Source organism: Pantherophis guttatus, chromosome 1, assembly GCF_059756535.1.
Source record: "Pantherophis guttatus breed Tessera chromosome 1, ASM5975653v1, whole genome shotgun sequence".
NCBI lineage: Eukaryota > Metazoa > Chordata > Lepidosauria > Squamata > Colubridae > Pantherophis > Pantherophis guttatus.
Genome location: NC_142063.1, coordinates 69,316,145 through 69,337,412, shown reverse-complemented (window position 1 = coordinate 69,337,412; position 21,268 = coordinate 69,316,145). Strand labels below are relative to the sequence as shown.

The 21,268-nt window shown below is 36.8% G+C and overlaps 1 protein-coding gene across 1 annotated transcript in view; it reads left to right on the top strand.

Annotated features, from left to right (window-relative positions):
- The window catches only part of SPTBN5 (spectrin beta, non-erythrocytic 5), a 114,246-nt gene extending 94,758 nt beyond the window's left edge, over positions 1-19,488 (top strand). Inside the window, exons 59-70 of the mRNA XM_087882182.1 lie at positions 409-626; positions 884-1,073; positions 4,236-4,412; positions 5,794-5,898; positions 8,238-8,780; positions 12,338-12,415; positions 14,912-14,998; positions 15,565-15,656; positions 16,259-16,344; positions 16,574-16,697; positions 17,227-17,339; positions 19,328-19,488. Coding sequence (XP_087738308.1) covers positions 409-626; positions 884-1,073; positions 4,236-4,412; positions 5,794-5,898; positions 8,238-8,780; positions 12,338-12,415; positions 14,912-14,998; positions 15,565-15,656; positions 16,259-16,344; positions 16,574-16,697; positions 17,227-17,339; positions 19,328-19,458 — 1,944 coding nt within the window. The 3' untranslated portion in view covers positions 19,459-19,488. The remainder of the gene's footprint in view (positions 1-408; positions 627-883; positions 1,074-4,235; positions 4,413-5,793; positions 5,899-8,237; positions 8,781-12,337; positions 12,416-14,911; positions 14,999-15,564; positions 15,657-16,258; positions 16,345-16,573; positions 16,698-17,226; positions 17,340-19,327) is intronic.
- The last annotated feature ends 1,780 nt before the right edge of the window (positions 19,489-21,268 follow it).

Sequence of the window (21,268 nt, the reverse complement as noted above, 5' to 3'; positions counted from 1 at the left end):
TTAGTCAAACATGTACGAGACAACAGGTATAAATGTAAACATGGACATGAAGACAGGGCATGAGTACGAATAAATGGGGACAGAAGGACAGGGACGGTAGGCACACTGGTGCACTTATGCACGCCCCCTACAGACCTCTTAGGAATGGGGTGAGGTCAACGGTAGATAGTTTAAGGTTAAAGTTTTGAGGGTTTGAGGATGTAACAACAGAGTCAGGTAATGCATTCCAGGCATTGACCACTCTGTTGCTGAAGTCGTATTTTCTGCAATTGATTCAGATTGCAGCAAACTGCAAATCAGATCCATCTCACTCTACCTAGTAAAAAGATATGAAGCCCTATGGGAAAGAAGCAAACAAAAGGGGTCTTGAATATTCCAAGCTAATTAGTTTTCCTTTGTGTATTTCAGAGGGAACTAGCAGCCATCGCAAAGGAGTTGGAAAGGGTTAGAGGAGAGGCCTGGCGCTTGGGCCGCCTCTACCCTCTACCCAGGGAGAACATGATGAACAGACTTTCTGAAGTTGATGAGTGCTGGGAAAAATTAGACAAGAAGTGTGTGGAAAGAAAGCTGAAATTGCAGCAGGCTGAACAAGTCCAAATCTACTTCAATGACTGCAGAGAGTTGATGTATGTATGAATTAGCCTGAAAGAGCTTTCTTTCATAATATTAAAGGCTGGGGGGAAGGTGCAGATGAAATCTTGATACAGCAAATTTTAAAAACTTTTGGATACATGTATACTATACTCATATCTACATTGCTTTTGATTATAATACAGTGGAAACTAGATTTCACATTTTGACTTGTGCATGGATTATTTACTTACCATGTACCCAATGCATCTCATAAAGTAATAATACCACTTTTTAATTGGGATTTTCGCAGAGCCTGGGCAAGAAAGATGCATTCCCTGATTGTTTCAGAGGAGGTAGCAAGTGATCTTCTGGGAGCTGAATTGCTTATTAAACGCCACAAGGAGTACAAGCTTGACATAGACAAACAAGGGCTGAAATATGAAGATTTGGAGCAAACTGGAAATAATCTGGTGAAGGAAGGACATTTTATGTGCATGGAAGTAAGCTACTGATTAAAGAAATCAATAAGTTGAAATAGCAATTATAGCATGTTGTGAAGCTTCAGAGTATACACACAATATAGTTAATCTTTTTGCTTCTTGTTATTTTATATTTCTGCATTTTCACCACTGTTGTGAGATGCCTAGAACTACAAGAGAATGTACTTTAAATGCTTTAAATGAATTGAAACAAGGAATGCATTTACTGGCATTAAAGCACTTGAATGAGTGAACTATGAACTGCCTTTTTGCAACCAAGTGTTTGCGTCAGTAAATCGGATAACATAAATTATTATTACTGCATACACATGTACACAATGGGAGGGCTGTAGGAAAAGGAACTAAGACAAGACAGGCTTGTGATTAAATATAGGACTCTTCTTTCATCATAACAGAAGAGTCTGCATGTTTGGTTTCTACCAGAGGTGGTATTCAGCAGGTTCTAACCAGTTCTGGAGAACCTGTAGCGGAAATTTTGAAATACCACCTCTGACTGGTCCCCTCCCCATCTATTCTCTGCCTCCCGAGTCCCAGCTGATTGGGAGGAAATGGGGATTTTATAGTATCCTTCCCCTGGAGTGGGGAGAGAATGGAGATTTTACAGTATCCTTCCCCTGCCACGCCCACCAAGCCACACCCACAGAACCAGTAGTAAAAAAAATTTGAATCCCACTACTGGTTTCTGCACTTAATTTACAAACATACTAATCTTTCCAGCTGGGTTCAGAAATTAGCTGTGACCCAAGAGCAAGAAAAAATTGGGAGCATGACATCAAGATCCATGCTGAATCCAAATAAAACTAATGGAGTAAGTTACTAGTCAGTGAGATATCAAAGCTCCTCTTAGAATGTGCTAGGCTAGAATAAGCATTAGTGTGTATGTTAATGGCTATCTATCTTCTTGAAAAAGTAACTTTTCAAACCCTTTTACACTGAGCTTGATTCTTGAGCAGATGCTAAACAGTTGCAAATCCTATGCATTTACATTTACTAAAAAGTTTGCAATTGCCTCACTTTCTAGCTGAAGCTGGTATTCTCTCATTTTCTTATAGGGCTTGTCAGGAGATTTCTTTCTCCTATTCTTTCAAATAGGCTGCAGAATATTTGAGACTTGATTCTGTAACATTTTTATAGTGCAATCTGGGGGCAAAATAAAAATTTTAAAGGGTTTAAAAGTTTTAAAACTGAGGACCTCATAACGTTCCTTTGAAAACTGACAAACTATGCCCCATCACCAAAAGTGAGCAAAAAACAAGCTTCCCTTATGCCAAACATTCAGAAACTATATGCCCTTGCTTATTTTATCTTTTATAAACTGACATATGAATGAGGCTTTTTTTTATGCAAAGGCAGCCCTGCCTGACAAGACTCTCAGTTCATTTAAATTGGAAAATTATGGGAAACAGTTCAACAAACTAGGATATTAAGAAAGTGTTTTAATTGGGTTTAACTCACACTACAATGAACCTTAGTTCTACACATCATAAGCAACGATTCTTGGAGATGTACATGCATGAAAATTTTGTATCTTTTTTTTCTACAAGGAAAATTACTTTAAATGGAAAGCCCAGCCTTTCCTAATCTGACACTGTCTAGATATGTTGAGAGTGCAATTCCAACAATATTACCTGGAAACTCTGGAAATTGCAATTCCAACACATCAAAAGGATGTCAGGTTGGAAAATGCTGAAGTGGTTAATTTAACTTGTTTCACTTCTTTAAAAATTACTCTGAATCTTGTATCTAAGTTGACTTCAACAAACATTACCTAATTATTGCACTTGCATCTGTGGTATGGATATAGAAATGATTGAGGAGATTCCAGTTTAATTTTCTTTTCAACTGCAAGAGTCACTTGTCTTACCCTCTTTTCAGAGTGATTGAGAGGATTAAAATAGGGATGGCAGAAGGCATCTAGATAAAGTTTCAAAATAAATAAATTGATCTTGTGATCTAAAAAAAGTACAAACAGCGTAGGGAGAGAATAAGATGGTAACTTGATATGAGACAACCCAGTCAGGCTCAAGGTTTCCAGATCTAAATACAACATGTAATCCTTCAGACTATATGAAGAAAGAGGGAAGAAAAGAACAGGATTTGTTTGAAAAGTTCCCTATGGTCATGTTATCTTAGTAACTTCATGTTGATTTTTGTAATGCTACTCAGCTTGCCTTTGAATTGTAAAAAAGATCTGAAAATGACACAGGGGAGTAAAAATTGTTAAAAGTCCTATTACTAAATATGAATTTTGCTCATTTTTAGGAAACTATTCTATTTGCATTTTTCAGGATAAAAAATTAAAACTTATTGCAATCTCCAAAAACAAATTGGTCAAGTCCTCAAAATATTCACAATATTGTGGATCTGCAGGACTTCCAGGCAAAGATTATATTGTACAATTGATCCACCTCATTTTTGGCATTTAAAGCCAAGCCTTATGTTTGCTCTTCTCTTTGTCCATCTTCTTCTTTCTTTCTGCCATGGCAGAAAAAGTAAACACAACTGCATTTTGCACCAGCTGTAACTTCCAGATATTCTTCAAGAGCCGCTGCATGTAGACCATGTTATAGTAACCCATTCTAGAGATAAATAGGGCATGTAGTTCAGGAAAATGTGCAACTGGTGTACAACTCAAAGTTATGCAAAGGTCCTCCTATCCATGTCTGCCACCTGCTCCTCAAGCAGGAATCATCAGTTTAGAAGGATTGCACCCAGATTGCACACAGACTTTGTCTGTGCCAGATCATGAAGAACTGATCCAGAAGGCCCCAAAACCAGAGCCACTCGGTTCTGTTAGGGTTCAGCTGAAACCTGTTGTTTCCCTATCCATATGTTACTATATCCATTTGTTATTATTCCCTCAGTTACTTAAAATATGTTATTAAAGACTATGGGTAACTATACTCTATTTTTTATTGGTTGTTGGCATTTAGTGGGTATTGTACATCACTTTGAAAAACTTTTGAAATTCTTGTTTCATGGGGGGAAAAAGACAATTTCACTACTGTACATAATTTAGGACTGAATCCCCCAAAACAAAATACTGTAGCTCAAGAAGTTTCCTGAAACTCAATTTATGTAATAAATGAGAAATGAAATGATCATTTTTTTAATATTTTTGTTCCCCTCCTTCAATTTCCTTATGGGAATTTGTTTCTCTAGATCGAAGAGAAACTCTCTGAATTATTGGAGCTAATGCAAAAAGTGAGGGAAATCTGGGACCTGAAGAAGGATTTGTATGAGGAAAACTGGGAGATCCAGCTATTAAAAAGGGAGCTGGACTTTGCTGAAACCTGGTTGACAGCAAAGGAGAGTTTTCTTTCAGATTCAAATTATGGGGTAAGTAAGCATAGTATAGTGAAAAATGCCAAACTCAAACCTACTGTACCACTTCTGAAACATTTTAATTATATACTTTTATTTTTTAGCTTTTCCCCAGAACACTGGGAAATTTGTTTTGAATTTCTCTTATTGCACGAAATCAGGAAGGATTTTTTTTTTTATTTGATTTATATGCCGCCCTTCTCCGGAGACTCAGGGCAGTTTACAATGTGTTAAGCAATAGCCTTCATACTTTTGTATATTTATACAAAGTCAGCTTATTGCCCCCACAAACTGGGTCCTCATTTAACCTACCTTAGAAAGGATGGAAGGCTGAGTCAACCTTGAGCCTGGTGAGATTCGAACTTACAGTAATTGCAGTCAGCTGGTGTTAATCACAATGCTTTTAGTCTGCTGAGCCACCAGGCCCTTCATATTAAACATCTTTCTATCACTCTATTTTTCCCAGCTGCCATTTTGCCAAAGGATAGAGAAGTTTGTGTCTGATTTATAGTCTGCCTTTCCTTCAGGAACTCAAGTAAGCTCCCGTCATTTTGCCCTCAGCCACTCTGTAAGATTAGTGCTGAGGCAGAATGAACAACTCAAATTCAGCCAATGAGTCTTCTAAAAACAAACCCATGAGACGCAGGCTTATGGCTTTTTTTTAAAAAAATTTGATTTATATGCCGCCCTTCTTCGGAGACTCAGGGCGGCTTACAATGTGCTAAGCAATAGCCTTCATACTTTTGTATGTTTATACAAAGTCAGCTTATTGCCCTCACAAACTGGGTCCTCAATTTACCTACCTTAGAAAGGAGGGAAGGCTGAGTCAACCTTGAGCCTGGTGAGATTCGAACTTACAGTAATTGCAGACAGCTGGTGTTAATCACAATGCTATCAGTCTGCTGAGCCACCAGGCTTAATTGTATAATACTGAAAGAATTCCATCCATAGCCACAGTGACAGCAAAGCTGACTTTCTAGGCATGCAGCAATGTTGCCATCAGGAGAGAGGAAAAACTCCCACTGATATGACGGCTGGGTGGGAATTTCTACTGAAATTGCTGCAATCACTGCATGCTGCTGAGCCAATAACTATTGCCACCCCGCCCTTCCCCTAAACAAAATTCCTTCAAAATTGAATGCTCTTATCATATAAATCAAGTAAAGACACAAATCTTGTTGCCTTCCAACATTCATATTCCAAATATAACCTCGTTAATGAAAAAATGGAAAGAGTCATCTGTGCTTCATTTGCTGGAAAGCTTCATAGCCATTCCTCACAACCAACTTGGATGTTTCTCTCTCTCTCTCTCCCTATTCTGCTCTTTTCTCTCCCCCTCCCCACCCAAAATGGCATTTCTATATTAAATAATTGCATTTATTGACTTCATTCCTAGAATTCTGTCTCTGATGTTAAACATCTGTTGAAGAAGCATCAAGACTTTGAAAAAATGCTAGAAGCCCAAGAAGAGAAGTTTGCACAGTTGAATAGAAAGACAAAGGTACTGTGTTAAACCCAAGGAAGACATTTGGTGGACAGACCGTATATAAATACCTTTCATCATCTTTCCCAAACCCAAAGCTTAAAAATACTTAAGCTTAATAATAAGGTGGCAATTCACTCAAACTTGGTTTTTAAATTATGCTAGGCCTTCTTATGGTTATGTATAGATTACTATGTGCAACAATAGCCCAATGATTTTAAAAAAGAAAAGGACAGTCTTCTAACCACAGGGGTTTAAAATACAGTAATGATGGAGGAGCATCTTTAGTTGTTGTTTTTTCCCTCAGTTGTCTGGCACATGTGCACTCTGCTCTTCCTTTATAGAGCAGTGTGAAAATTACAGAGCATGACATCATCCACACTTTTCATTTCCAAGTGGATATCTATAAGGAGATGTCTGTGTAAGTAGACTGTCAGGTTCTGCAGCCTTTTCTTTACAGATTATGGCTGTCATGTGGCTGTCAGAGCCAGAAGTGCTACTTAATGGATGTATGGAGAGATCTATTGTTCCAAAGAAGTGATCTTGCTGGGGGGGGGGCAATTTAAGACAATGGCAGTTAAGGAATGGATTGACCTCATCCTGCCCTGATTTTTTTTTCTTCCCTTAAATCCCAGCTTTCAACATTCTTACTGGTTTTTGTTCCTTCTGTGAAATAGCTACCATGGAAGGTCACCTCAAAAAGCATCAAATCTCTTTGCCAATTTTCCAAGAGGTTTCTTCCTCTGGGAAAAGATTAATGTTTTTCTACATCGTTCTGAAAATGCTTTAAATTTCTTTGGGTTTGTTTTTAAACTGTGTTATTTTTGCAAAGTAATAGAGTACTCTAGTGTGGTTAATCTTATTCTCTCTGTAGCCTCTGTGACTTCTACTTCTCAATATTTGGCCAGCATTGTGTGATTATTATTATTAATAATAATTTTATTTCTATACCGCCCTTCTCCCGAAGGACTCAGGGCGGTGTACAGCCTGATTAAAAGCACAAAGACAGACAAAATTTAAAAATAATTAAAATTATTAAATAATTGGCTCAATTATAAAACCCCCAAATTTAAAATCCCACATTTAAAACCAATTAAAATCTTGACATTGATAGCCCGGCCTGGCGGAACAACATGGTTTTGAGGGCACAGCAAAATACACGGAGATCAGAAATTTTACGCATTTCTGGGGGCAGTTCATTCCAAAGGGCAGGGGCTCCCACAGAGAAGGCCCTCCCCCTGGGTGTCACCAGCCAACATAATTTGGCCGATGGCACCCTGAGGAGACCCTCTCTGTGGGAGCGAACTGGCCGGTGGGAGGCTACTGGTGGCAGAAGACTGTCTCGAAGGGTTCTGTTAGGATCTGTTAGGAATGTGTATTTGAGAAAAGAAGAAATAAGACTGTTTTTCTGCCTACATTGTTATATATATAATTGAAATCAGGAAAAATATAAAAATAAATTGAATGCAATGGCAAAGAATTACTTAAGAGGTGTGAGTAGGAAAAGAAGACATAAAGTCAAGAATCAATGGATAAAAAGTGAGCGTACAAGGGAGAGTGATGAGCATGAAATCACATTGCTAATACAGAAAGAATGAATGAAGATGAAGATCAAATTGGAAGGTAAATATTTGAGGAAAGAGCAAGAGAAAAGAATTGATGAGATTTTCAGTTAGAGACAAATGAGTAATTTAAAAATAAAAGACAACACATGATTCATTACCTGGTTGTAGTGGAAGTAAGGATGGTTTGCAAGGACCCAAAAGTATTAAACAGGCTTGATATAAACAGTTGTTTAATTAGATTTCTTTTCTCTTATTTCACATCTTTAATTTCGTTTACCCACTATTCTTCACTCTTTGTTTCATTTTGCATAAGTCACTCTGAAAGTGTCAGTGAAAATTGCTAGTGACTATTGGTGTACATTACAGCCAAAAAATGGCAATAGTGACAAAATAGTGATGGTAATAGTGTAGTAGTAGTAGTAGTAGTAGTAGTAGTAGTAGTAGTAGTAGTAGTGAATAGTGAATTAGAGGAGCTGTTACCCAGTTGTATGTTTTCTTTCACAATTGGAGCAAGGACAGGAATGAAAATTCAACATTCATACTCCATTGTGGTTTCCTAGTGGTATAGAAACTATGTGAGACATTTGTAACAAACTTATATACAGGGATGAAATCTTCCATACTCATATGCATATGTGTTCAAGGAATGAATAATTCTACATGCAGAAGCCTAAAAATCATTTGATAAAGTAGCCAGAAATTTGCAAATTTCATGTAGAACTAATGATAGATTTTCAATACAAAGCAGTCTTTTGTGTGTCCTCCCACTCATTCCAAATTATTTTTTTCCAGAGAGAATTGAAGCTACTGAAACAAATGACTATAGAAGAAAATGAGCAAATGACCACATTGATCAAAGTCCCCTCACTAAGAAGGCGACATTCAGATAAAAGAAGCACAATACTTGAGCCAAAGAAAACTCAGCAAGTATCACTTACATCCTCAATTCCCAATTTAAGAGATCCCTTCAATGTCTCTCCTTCCCAAAACTCTAAAGAGAGTTTGCACCAAATCAGTTCTGAAGAAGACTTGATGTTGATAAATGATTCTCCTGAACCAAGAGTGCTTGGCTTAGAAAATTCCATGCCAGAAACTGAGAATTCTTTATGTCCTTTATTGACCTCAGATTTGAATATCCAGCAATCTAATGTTGGATTTTTGGAGTCACACAATAGTGATTTTAATCCATCAGATGTGATAAATAGTTGTGAAACTTCTACCTCTGAGTTAGAAACTAGTGAAATGAAATCTCAGGATGGTAAAGGATCCCCTGATGATTGCCAAAAAATTTTGCGCTCAGATTTATCATCAGAAGGATCAGAAACTACTTCCCAAGTAAGTTATTCCCTTTTGTGCTACCCTTTTGTTGACTGAACAATGATGTCATTACTTATTTTTATATAAAATAATGTTGATTCATAAGAAACATTCCAAAATGCATAATCAGGTGAGGTCTTTCTTCAAAACAGCCAAAATTGCCAATTGTGAGCAAAATTTTCCAGTCTCATTCTTCTTTCATTTTTATGGGTCAGTGTCCTCCAGGATTATAGCAGTGAAACTCAGCTGCAATCTATTAATGAAGCAGAAATTCCTGCCAATTTTTAGCAGAAAACCCCTTTTGATACCTATCACCACCCACCCCGAAATTGAAGGGGAAAAAAACCCAAGGCAAAAATACTGATCTTAACACCTCAATTATGTAATTTGGTAAGTATCATATATGGCTTTCAGCCATCAAAAATGGGTTGAGGGATAATGAAAATGTTAGTCATTGCCATAAAAATGTTGCTTCATATTAAGAGAAGAGAAAGACACTCAAGCTGAAATAACCTATTTTTTACAAGGTCATCATTCTAGAATTCCTAGTAGGTATTTTAGAATTGCAAGTTTTAGGTTCATCTAGGACTGCACAAATAATGGTTGATCTCTCAATATTCAAAACTCAGTATTTACTTATATTTGATTCAAATCTTAGACAAAATAGTTTACTTTTCTTCTTTGCTTTTTCCAGAAAAGAGGATCGCGGGCTATTACCAGTCATAGGTTCCCATTCTCTCACAAAATAGATTGTTTCTTTGCCCTTTTGTGCTTGGTACCATTTTTCTGTGGCTGCATGAGATTTTGCCACATATGGAGAACTTTCTTGGCCTCACTGATTAATGTTGCATAAGTAGTTTCATTGGCTCTGATGATTGGCCTAAGGCAGTCTGTGTACCTGTTGTCAGTATATCTGATCTGTCCTACTATCCATCTATCCCAGTTTAATGATAAAATATCAGGTCTGAATAAAAAATCTTGCGAAAAAGAAGGCAACCATGCTAGATCAGATGCATTCAATTTACTGTATTTTACTTTGTCGTGGTCATGGGAAAATGAGTGGGTCAAAGGAAACTAATAAACTGGGATGTCCTGTTTGCAGAATGGCTAGTTATCTGAAATTGTTCATAGTAATTTTATGTGTTGAATATTAAAGAAAACTGCAAGCCCAAGAATAAATTAGACATTTTCTAAATTGCATATAAAACACAATAATCCTCAAAGATCCACCAGAAACATTCTAAAATCCTCATTCTTAAGCAACATTGTTTATTAGCATAGTTGTACAAAATTGTGCACGGAGATACGTATATAGCATATAGGTGCAACTTTTCAAACCAAAGACATATTTTTCTTGCCAAGAAGTGTAGCTCCTTTAAGGAACTATAGATGTTGCTTGAGGCTCTGAAGGTTTTTTTTCCATTCAAATCCAATGCTGAACAGCATATTTATAAACATGCACATACATGCAGCAGAGAGACAAAGACATGCATATACGCATAAATTCAAAAGATCAGGATAAATGATATTTTTATCATTACAGTGTATGATAGAAAAGACAACAACTGTCATCTACTTTTCATAAAAGAAAGCACACTTCCTCTTTAAACGTACAGTTCTTAATGCTAAAAAATCTGCCATTTCTTTTTCTTCTGATTTATGGCATCTTCTAACATCATCCAGCCATCAATAAGGCAAAATATAACCTATCACCATTAGTCTCCCTTTGGCAGAAGGATGGTTAGATTAGTTGGATGATCCAATGAAACTTTATAAATCATTAGTGAGAGCAGTAATCTCCTTCGTCTCGACCTTCGAACCGCTACACCCCGCCGCAGGGAGGCGGAGCCAGTAAGATGGTTCCGCCCCAGGCACCTGATGGAACCTGACAGGTTCCAGATGGAGCTTGGGCCATTTCCTGAGGCTCTGGCACACGCCTCGACTGGAGACCTAGTGGCCGCCTGGGATAGGGCGGCCGCTGGAGCTCTGGACCGGGTCGTGCCTTTGCGGCCTCTGACCCGGCGCTGATCTCATTTAGCTCCCTGGTTCACTGAGGAGCTGAGGGAGTTGAAGTGCCGGAAAAGACGCCTAGAGAATAGTTGGAGGGCCAGTCTTTCTGAATCTGACCGGACACTGGTAAGATCTCATATTAGGAATTACCTAGTGGCGATAAAAGCAGCGAAATGTAGCTATTTTGCTGCTCTTATTGCATCATCAGATAATCGCCCAGCCGCCCTGTTTAGGGTGACCCGCTCCCTGCTCCACCAGGAAGCGCGGGAGGACCCCTTGGAGGGTAGAGCCGAGGATTTTGTTCAATATCTGTATGACAAAATCACTCAGATTCGGGAAGATCTGGACTCCGACTGGGTAGTCTCAGGGGGAGGGACTGGGGCAGGTCTTGAGAATGTTATCTGGGACGAGTTTGATCCTGTGACCCCTGAGGACGTGGACAGGATTCTGGGTAGACTGAACGCAACCACTTGTTTATTGGACCCGTGTCCCTCCTGACTATTGGGGGCGAATCATTGGCCCCCACGGAGAGGGCTCGCAACTTGGGCGTCCTCCTGGACTCACGGCTGTCTTTAGAAGAGCATTTGACAGCCATGACCGGGAGGATTTTTCATCAGGTTCGCCTGATCCGCCAGTTGCATCCCTTTCTGGATCGGGACTCCTTACGCACGGTCAATCATGCCCTCGTCACCTCCTGGACTATTGCAATGCTCTCTACATGGGGCTCCCCTTGAGGAGCACACGGAGGCTCCAACTGGGTGCGCTTCAAGGTTTTGGTCACCACCTTTAGAGCCCTCCATGGCTTAGGACCTGGTTATCTACGGGACCGCCTACTACCACCAATAGCCTCCCACCGGCCAGTACGCTCTCATAGAGAGGGGCTCCTCCGGGTGCCATCAGCCAAACAATGTCGACTGGCAGCCCCTAGGGAGAGAGCCTTCTCTGTGGGGGCACCTACCGTCTGGAATGAGCTCCCCCCGGAGATACGGAGGATCCCGGATCTGCACACCTTCCGCCGCGCTGTGAAGACCTTTTTATTCCACCAGGCGGGCTTGGCCTAATCTTCTCCCTCTTTTTAATATGTAAATTTTAATCTGTTTTTAAATTATTGGGGTGTTTTAATTTGTCTGGGCCAAAATGGTTTAATTCGATTTTATCTGGTTTTTAAAGTTTTTGTATCTATGTATTTTATTGTTTGGCTGTTCACCGCCCTGAGTCCTTCGGGAGTAGGGCGGTATACAAATCAAATTAACTAAACTAAACTAAACTAAGTAGCCCAGTCAGAGGCCTCTAGGATATCAAATTGCTTCAGTAATTCAGTCTTCATTATTCAAATACATAAAGATTAATATTTCCAAGCCTGGAGACTTAATTATCTACTGATTTTGTATTCCCTAAATAAAATGTTTACTTAGTTCCATCTCCTCCCACTCTATCTCCCACCTGTAGATTGTGTGCATGGCATTTTTTCTCTCATATTATTGTAGAAATTTATGAATGAATTATTGTATTCAAGTTTTCATCATAACAGATTAAATTACCTGCATGGTTCTTATGCATTTCAGATTTCTGCAAACCAATACATTATGGCAGGTTTTCTAGAAAAAAGAGACCAGGTCCTTTCAAGAAGGAAAGAGGTAAATGTAAGTAGAATACCTGCATGATGTGAATGAAAAGTTAAGATAGGGCATCCCTCCCTTAATACGGCTAACAAATTGATATGTTGTAAAGATAATTGTATGGCTCCATTTATTCAATGGATAGAAGATCCAACTGCACTTGCCACATGAGCAGATACCTGCTTATGCTTATAAGTCTTTGATTTCGTAGAGACAGCCGTCTTTGTACAGACGTGAATAATGAAACATGGGACGATGTCAGCACTTCAAGCTGCATTTACTCTAGTGCTGACAGAGCACTAGAGGCTCATTTATACAAAATATAGCAGGTTTTAAAAAATGATTGTATAAATGTATTCAAAATCTACACATATTTAAATAATATTTGCATTAGATGAGTATATAGAATTGTAAATGTTTAATGTTATAATATAATATGTACTAGAAATATGTTTGGATAATATTGCATTAGGCAAGTATACATAGAATTGTAAATGTTTATTCTTATAATGAAATAAGTATAATAGGAATATATATTGAATAATATGTATGTATGTATCTATATATGTGTGTGTGTGTTTGAATATATATGAATATATATATATACACACACACACATATATGTAAATGTTTATTATAGTGAAATATATCATTTTTTCCTTTGTTATATTTATTTCCCTTTTTTGTGAAAGCACTTTTATGTGCTCTTTTTTTTCTTCTCTTTGACTATGTATAATAGTATCTCCATTACTCTTATCTTCATGTCTTGTCCTTCTTTACTCTTTGTTTTGATTATTAATTAAAAAGCCAATGAAATATGATAAAAGAAAAAAGTTAAGGTGGGACATGATTAGCCTGAGATTATATTAAACTAACTGGATTTTCCTTTTTTATAAGATTTCATCTGAAAAAACTAAATGAAGGATAATTCTAGGTATAATTCAAGGATTGATGTCTTTCTTGCCATACGTTTCTCTTTCAGAAATTTTCTTTCTCCTTTTTCCCCCTTCATATTTATTCTAGCCTGTCCTGTTTCCTCTCCTTTTGGTATTCCTAACACAATACATGTATAAAGTTAGCTACAATGCCAAAATGCTACTTCATTAACTTAGTTTTGTTGAATTGCCTGAGCCATGGTGTCACAGTGGTTAGAATGCAATATTGCAAGCTAACTCTGCCCACTGTCAGGAGTTTGATCCTGACAGGGTTCAAGGTTGACTCCTTCCAAGGTCGGTAAAATGAGGACCCAGGTTGTTGGAGGCAAGATGCTGACTCTGTAAACCATTTAGAAAGAGCTGTAAAGCAGTGTGGAGTGGTATATAAGTCTAAGTGCTATTGCTCTTTCTATTTTGCACATTTATTTATTATATCACTAAAAGCAAGACTTGAAATTTACAGATCACCTTTGCTCATATTACTATTTGTCAATATATGAAAACTAAATTCTTACAAAGATCATTAACATTTAGCTTACAAAATCTAACCCCGTTTTACTACCACCAAAAGGTTTGTTTAACAAGAGAAAGAACTACCAATTATGTAAACTTTATTACATCTCAGGTGGATTTCCCTTGGCTCAAAGATCTACATGGGACCCCTCAAAACTAGTTTTACACTGTGGAGTCCCAGACAGCCCTGCCTACTTTTTTCTGAATCCCTGCTTCCTTATTATTAAGGGAATCAGGGAAACAAGACAGTCAGTTTGGTTTAGAAGTTAAGGTACAGCTGGAAACTGGGAGACCGTGAATTCTGGATTTGCCTTAGGCACGAAGCCAAATGGGTGCCTTTGTCATTCTCATTCTCAGAGTCATTCTCTCTCAGCCGTAGGAAGAAAGCAATGGCAAACCACTTAAGAAAAACCTTGCCAGGAAAAACTGCAGGACTTGCCAGATAACTATCAGGAGTCAGTGCTGAGTTGAGGATATACAAAAAAAAGTATGGCTCAAGAATTTTGTCAACAGTATTAAAGCAGCATTGTGGAGCAGGGTCATTGTAAAAGCTTTGCCCCTCACCAAGGTTAGTCTAAAGATTGTGTATATGTGACGCCTTATACACAGAAGAAGAGGCAAGCTCTAATTACAGCAGAAGATTGACTGTGGCCTCAGGACAGAAAGAATTACTCCACCCTATATTAGATTAATGTCAGTTATTTTTTTTATTTTTTATTTTATTTATATGCTGCCCTTCTCCGGAGACTCAGGGCAGCTTACAATGTGCAAAGCAATAGCCTTCATCCTTTTTGTACATTTATACAAAGTCAGCTTATTGCCTCCACAACTGGGTCCTCAATTTACCTACCTTAGAAAGGATGGAAGGCTGAGACAACCTTGAGCCTGGTGAGATTCGAACCTGCAGTAATTGCAGGCAGCTGGTCTTAATAACAGGGTGCTTTAGACCACTGTACTACCAAGGCTACTTCCATTTCAGAGTGGAAGCAATCTACTAATGGATGAATAATTTTAAATAATGACAAGATTGATCCATGCACAGTATGGAAACAGTTGTTTTATTTTATTTCAGCCAAAGACAAGGGCTTGGAACACTTTTTATGTTCAACTTCGAAGACATAAACTTGACTTCTATAATGATGAGAAGGAAGTAATTCAGGTACTTTATTTTATAATCATTTAGCTCACCATCTCTCTGAAATTCCTAACAAAAATCAAAACTGCTGACCTGTACCATCAGCAAAATACTTGATTAAAATATTTCTGGATCAAATTTGAAATACATCTATAGATTGATTGGTTGATTGTTACCATGATCCTTGGCAATGTTTATGGAACAATGCAGAAAATTATGATATTGTCATATTTTCTAGAATAATGTTTTTGAAAGTTACATTTTGAGAAAAATATTTAGGCTACAAAGTTTGCATGTCATATTTCAGGAGGCACTGTTATTTCCTTTGAAGTATTAGCAAAATTGCTAAAACTCACTTCACCTAGTAACAATGAATGAACATTCTTTTGCCAATGTGCGTAACAAATGTGGATAGATTAAAATAGACAGGCCCTGCCTCAAAAATGCCTGTTTCCCACTAAACACATTTTTATTTGAGAAGTATTGACGGAATTTTACAGTTTGAAAATCACTGCTCTAAAGGATATGGAATCAAAAGGATGGGGTAGAAAGTCTCTGCTTTTTATGTCTTGTCTTTCTCCTTTTTTTAGAAAATACCTCCAGACTTATCACTGAGCATAGCTGGAGCCAGGTGTGAGAGGCTAACGAACTATCCCAGGAAAAAATATGCTTTCAGCTTAAGGTAATCACTGTTAATTAGAATAAAATGCAGTGCTCTCATTTGGGTAAACTAAATACTGCTTAGCTTAGAATAATTTTGTAGAATTGGATGCTGCCATTTGCACCATAAGTATCAAAGTGCAAATAAAAGTACCCACAGAAGGTGAACGATATCACACTTGTCAAGATCAGAAGAGTAAAAAATTTTACTCAAGGGCAAAAGGACTTTCCTCAGTTTTCAAAGATTGAGCTACTATCATTAATCATCCTGAAGCATAAATTCCTCTATCAGCTCTGTTCACTAGATTAGAATTCATTAAACCATTATTGCATTTAACAAAATTGAGAGAGTCTTGGGTCTGAACTAAGTTATCAATTTTATTTAGGAATTACAGGACAGAATTTATCTGAAATCAGCGCATGAGAAGATTTCTTGGGGTTTGCTGAAATACAAAATCTACCACTTAAATTTGTTTTCTGGTCTGCTAATGTTAATAACATTTCTTGTAAGAAAAAGAATGGGGCTTTTGGTGGGTTTGTTTCTGTATATATTTTCTTGTGAAGATATATCAATTAATATATCAAATAAATCAATTAATTCCATCTTTAATGCATGGTTTACAGAACAAGTGATGGAGCAGAATACTACCTTGCAGCATTGTCTCAGACATTAATGGAGGATTGGATGCATGCATTATGGAATAACTTAGGTAAATTGATGTGGTCTGAGGAGTCAGGAGTATCTCAGCTTGCCCAGGAAACCCTTATGAAAGAATCAACCCTGGAGATCAATGAGGTGACAGATGTTGCCCTCATATCCTACGAAAAAACAGAGACAGAATATTGGGCAAAAGAGGAACGTTAATGCTAAATTTTCAGATTCTTCATAATCGTATTTTTGTCTTTTATTCCTTTGATTTCTTATATGGATTCCTGAAGATCATAACAGTAATCAGAAGGAGGTTTTAATCGATGCAAATGTGGTGAAACCTCAGATAAAACCTTGGATTTCTGCAGCTGGAACTTCTACTCATAAACAGACTAGCAAAGGTTTCCTTCTGAGGTAGGCATGGGTTTCTGTTCACCTGATTATATTTGATTCAATATATTAAGTTTGTATCTTTCAAAAAGATCCAGATAAATTATTGATAGTTTTTTCAATGTGCTCAACAACATTAGAATATCAAGCATCATAAAGAGCCTTGAACTTTGAGGATAGTATTTGTGTTTACAGCACTAAAAGAATAGAAATTGTTCCATCTAGTTCTGCTTTGTTGAATAGACAAAGTAGAGGTTTCAGTTTAAAAAAGGAAGAAACAAGAAAAGATGAAAAGCTGCTATATTTTTATTTCCTTATGGTTTTGCTAAGTGGTTGAGCACATTTTTATTTCTTGATGTTAGCTATCATGAAAATACTTATAGTTTAAGATAAAATCAATAATACTGTATTTATGTATTTTAAATTTAAACCCTTATCTACAGATTCAATAAAGAAAAACTAACTGCTGTCCAGACTTGCATTTGTGAGATGGGTGGCCATATAAATCAATTTTATTTAATGAATTAATTCTCTTAATCCTGCTTGGCAACAGGAAAACTCCTTCCTTCAAAGCTAATCGAGAAAAAAGGCTTGCTGGAAGTTCTGTTAAATCAGAAACATTGACGCAAAATTACAAAACCCCTGCTCCGAATTCAGAAGATCCTGGTAATAGCAGAATCTTTTTCTTAAGATATGTTTAATAAAATAATATAGAATGTCATATAGAAGTTGCTCAAAATTTCATAAAACAGAAACATCATGCTGTGTTTAGGATTTTTTTAAAAAAAATTACTACAATTGTTTGATGACAATTCAGTTTTCTTTTGTCACGGATTATTATAACGTAAAGGGCATTTATATCGGTTTAGAATGGAAGCTCATAATTTTCTCTGTGATGTATGCATAGTTTTGAGTTCGAGAACAGAACAGGTCATTTATGGCTTGCTTAAATGGTTAAAAGATTTGGCTTTTTATTTTTAATTCTCATCATTTCCCCTATTATAAAATATTTAATGAAAATGAGGAGTTATAGATGTTAATCTATTATGAGATTTAGTTATGCAGTACATGTGATAGTAAAAAAATAGTCAAATTTTATCGATTAATTAATCAATGAGCCTTGGTGGCGGAGTGGTTAGAGTGCAGTACTGCAGGCTACTTCTGCTGACTGCTGGCTGCCTGCAATTTGGCAGAACGAATCTCACCAGGCTGAAGGTTGACTCAGCCTTCCATCCTTCCGAGATGGGTAAAATGAGGACCCAGATTGTTGGGGGCAATATGCTGACTCTGTAAACTGCTTAGAGAGGGCTGTAAAGCACTATGAAGTGGAATATAAATGCTATTGCTATTGTTATTAAACTTATTTTAAAAGGGGAATGTGATTAGCACGTGACATACTATAGATCAGACCATCATAGCTAGTGTTCAATCATGTGAATGCAAGTCAGACCAGCTGTATGACTCGCAAAATGTTTGATGATCGTCCTAATTTTGCATTTTCAAATAACAGCAAAATGATGATAGAAGAATAGAACCATTCTTTAGGCCTCACTTATCTTGCTTTCATGGCAACAGCATTATTTAATTCAAATACTTTATTCTTAGTTTGTAACTTTAAGTGAACAGTACAAATTCAGAAACATTTTAACATTTTAAGATTTGAGAAACAATTTTTAAGAAGATGTTGGATAACCATTTGTCTGAAGTGGTGTAGGGTTTCCTGCCTGGGCAGGGGGTTGGACTAGAAGACCTCCAAGGTCCCTTCCAACTCTGTTATTCTATTCTATTCTATTCTATTCTATTCTATTCTATTCTATTCTATTCTATTCTATTCTATTTCTGCTAACTGGTTTTTATTCTGCACAGAGTTATATTATAGGGGAGGTGGGTAGCATAAAAGTGTAATAAATAAATAGAGTAAATAAAAAACAGCAGGACTATAAGATGACAATTCTGAGGTAGATAAGGTGCTTAGATTTGCTATAAAGCAGTTTCTTTCTTTCTTTTTTTTAAATTTGATTTATATGCCGCCCTTCTCCGGAGACTCAAGGTGGCTTACAATGTGCTCAGCAATAGCCTTCATCCTTTTGTATATTTATACAAAGTCAACTTATTGCCCCCACAACTGGGTCCTCAATTTACCTACCTTAGAAAGGATGGAAGGCTGAGTCAGCCTTGAGCCTTGGCGAGATTCGAACCTGCAGTAATTGCAGGCAGCTGGTCTTAATAACCAGCTTAATAACAGGGTGCCTTACACCACTGTACTACCAAGGCTCTTTAAAGCTCTTTTTACAAAAAGTGAATATACTAGCTTTCTTTTTTTCCCTTCTTTCTTTCTTTCTTTCTTTCTTTCTTTCTTTCTTTTCATTTATATAGCTGCCCATCTTAAAAAAAACTTTGGGTAGCTTACCACCAATAACTTAAGGCTTACGATCCATTGATGCAAAATATACTTTCTACCACTCAGCTACAGACATGTGACTCAGCAGAAAAGTCATGAAAGGGTAGAATTCAATTGGCAGCAGTTTTTAATTGAATGGTTTGCCATACAGGTATTGTAAAATATCTGTTTTATTTTTTTTATATACAATTTCTATTGCCTTCTGTTTCCATAGAGTCTTTCTCATCCAATGCTAATCATTTTTTTTTTCCAGGCAGCAGAACTGAGCCCATGGTGAACACAATGAAGTGTGTAGACAATCTTGATGCTGCAGAGAGATCTAGAATAGAGACAGATCTCAAGAAACAGAAAGGGATCTTTAAATATCTTTTCAGGAAGAAATAGAAGCAATACAGTTTGCTTGAATTTCCTAAAGATGCTAGGTTCTTCAGTTCTTTTCATCCTATCACCTTTACGATTAATTTAAGAGGTACGGCTGAAAGAGAAATCTGCACACTATCTATTGAATAGGCATCCTACACAAAATGTACATTTATATCCCTTCAATATTTCTGCCAAAAACAATTGTCACTTAAATTGTGTAATGCCAGGAATTTATAATTGTATGCATTTGAAAGCCATGAAAGTTTGGTGTTAATATTGGACAACCATGAGTATATGCTGTCGTCATCATCATCATTATCATTATTTAGCATGAACATGAGGAGACAAAGCTTTATCCTGATGTCCCATTTTACCCATTAAAGATATGAAGTGGTCTCCATGAATACAAGAACTTCTGGGGTCAAATATTAGCCATATCACCCTCCTTAACATCCATAGGAGTTTGAAGAGGGAAAAGTGAGAAGTAGTACTTCCATTTAATGAAAAACCTTAGTTGTATGGGGAGGAGGGGAATGCACTGCAGATATCTCTCAGCAAATACTTCTTCTATGCAGATATGAGGGCTAGAGAAGTGTCATAACCTTTCCAGGCCAGCTTCTAGTATTGGGGAGCTCCTAATTACTGGTTTTTAAAAGGATACATCTATCGTCATTAGGTAAAGTTAATTAAATCTATAGCAAGTAATAAAACCAATTGTGCCTCTCATTTTGTCTACATTTAAAAAAACAATACTTAAAAAATTGAAGTCAGTTACACACTAGCACAGGGCTATCAAACTCACAGCCCGTGGGCCGGATGCGTCACAAGCTGGCCATGCCCATACCTGGTTTAATAGAGGGGGGAAAGTCCCAATACGTCATGTGACACCACTGTGACGATATGAGTTTGACACCACTGCACTAGCACAAGAAATAAATTAGTATATATTTTCAAAGTTTGAAAATTGTTTTCTAAAGAAAAAATATAGTATAGAAACCAGATTTCATTCAGGTCTTTCCTTAAATTAATAAACATGTTTCTGCATTTTTCATATAAATCCAGTCACACACAAGTTTTGTGTATTTGTAAACAAGTATTTGTTTTATTATGAAATAGTGTACTGTATGTAGCACTGTATACTGTTACATACATTTTTAAAGTTTTTTTTCACAGTAATAGGGTACAGAAGTCTCTGGTAAGGAGAATTTTTGAAAAATAGTAGTATTTTCTCAGATTAATCTTAAAAGATTTATGTTTTTCATTCTACAATGGATAAATGGGTAAATCTTTTTCAAAAAAAAGTTTAACAACATGTGTCATGGGAGAGGGTTCAATAAATTAAATCACCAAAAATAGCAAACCAATAGCTGTTGGGCAATAGCTACCAAGAGTTAAACTCCCATAGTTGAAGTCAGAATTTGATTCAATATCCGTTGAGTTACACCAATGTGGTTTTAGAATTTCAAACATATTAATACCAATGCCTCTAATTTTTTTAAACTTCTGAGTTTTAATTCAAAAATCAGTCATATGGAATTTACTAAACTTATTTCCAGGTAGATTTCCATTTAAATAATAAAATAATTTTCATATTGAACTGCTATCATTTATATGTGAAATGTGTCAGTCCTTTTAAAATAACAAAGAATAACTCTCATTTTACAAAGTAAATATTTATCCTTGTTTATATACTGCAACTATTTACAGCTGATACCGAACAAAGTCAAGTTAGTTCATGCTTTTCTGCAAGTGTTAAAATCCAACCACATCTCATCATATCCAATACAGTGATAGAGAATAAGTTCTCTTACAATGTTATAAAGAAACATAA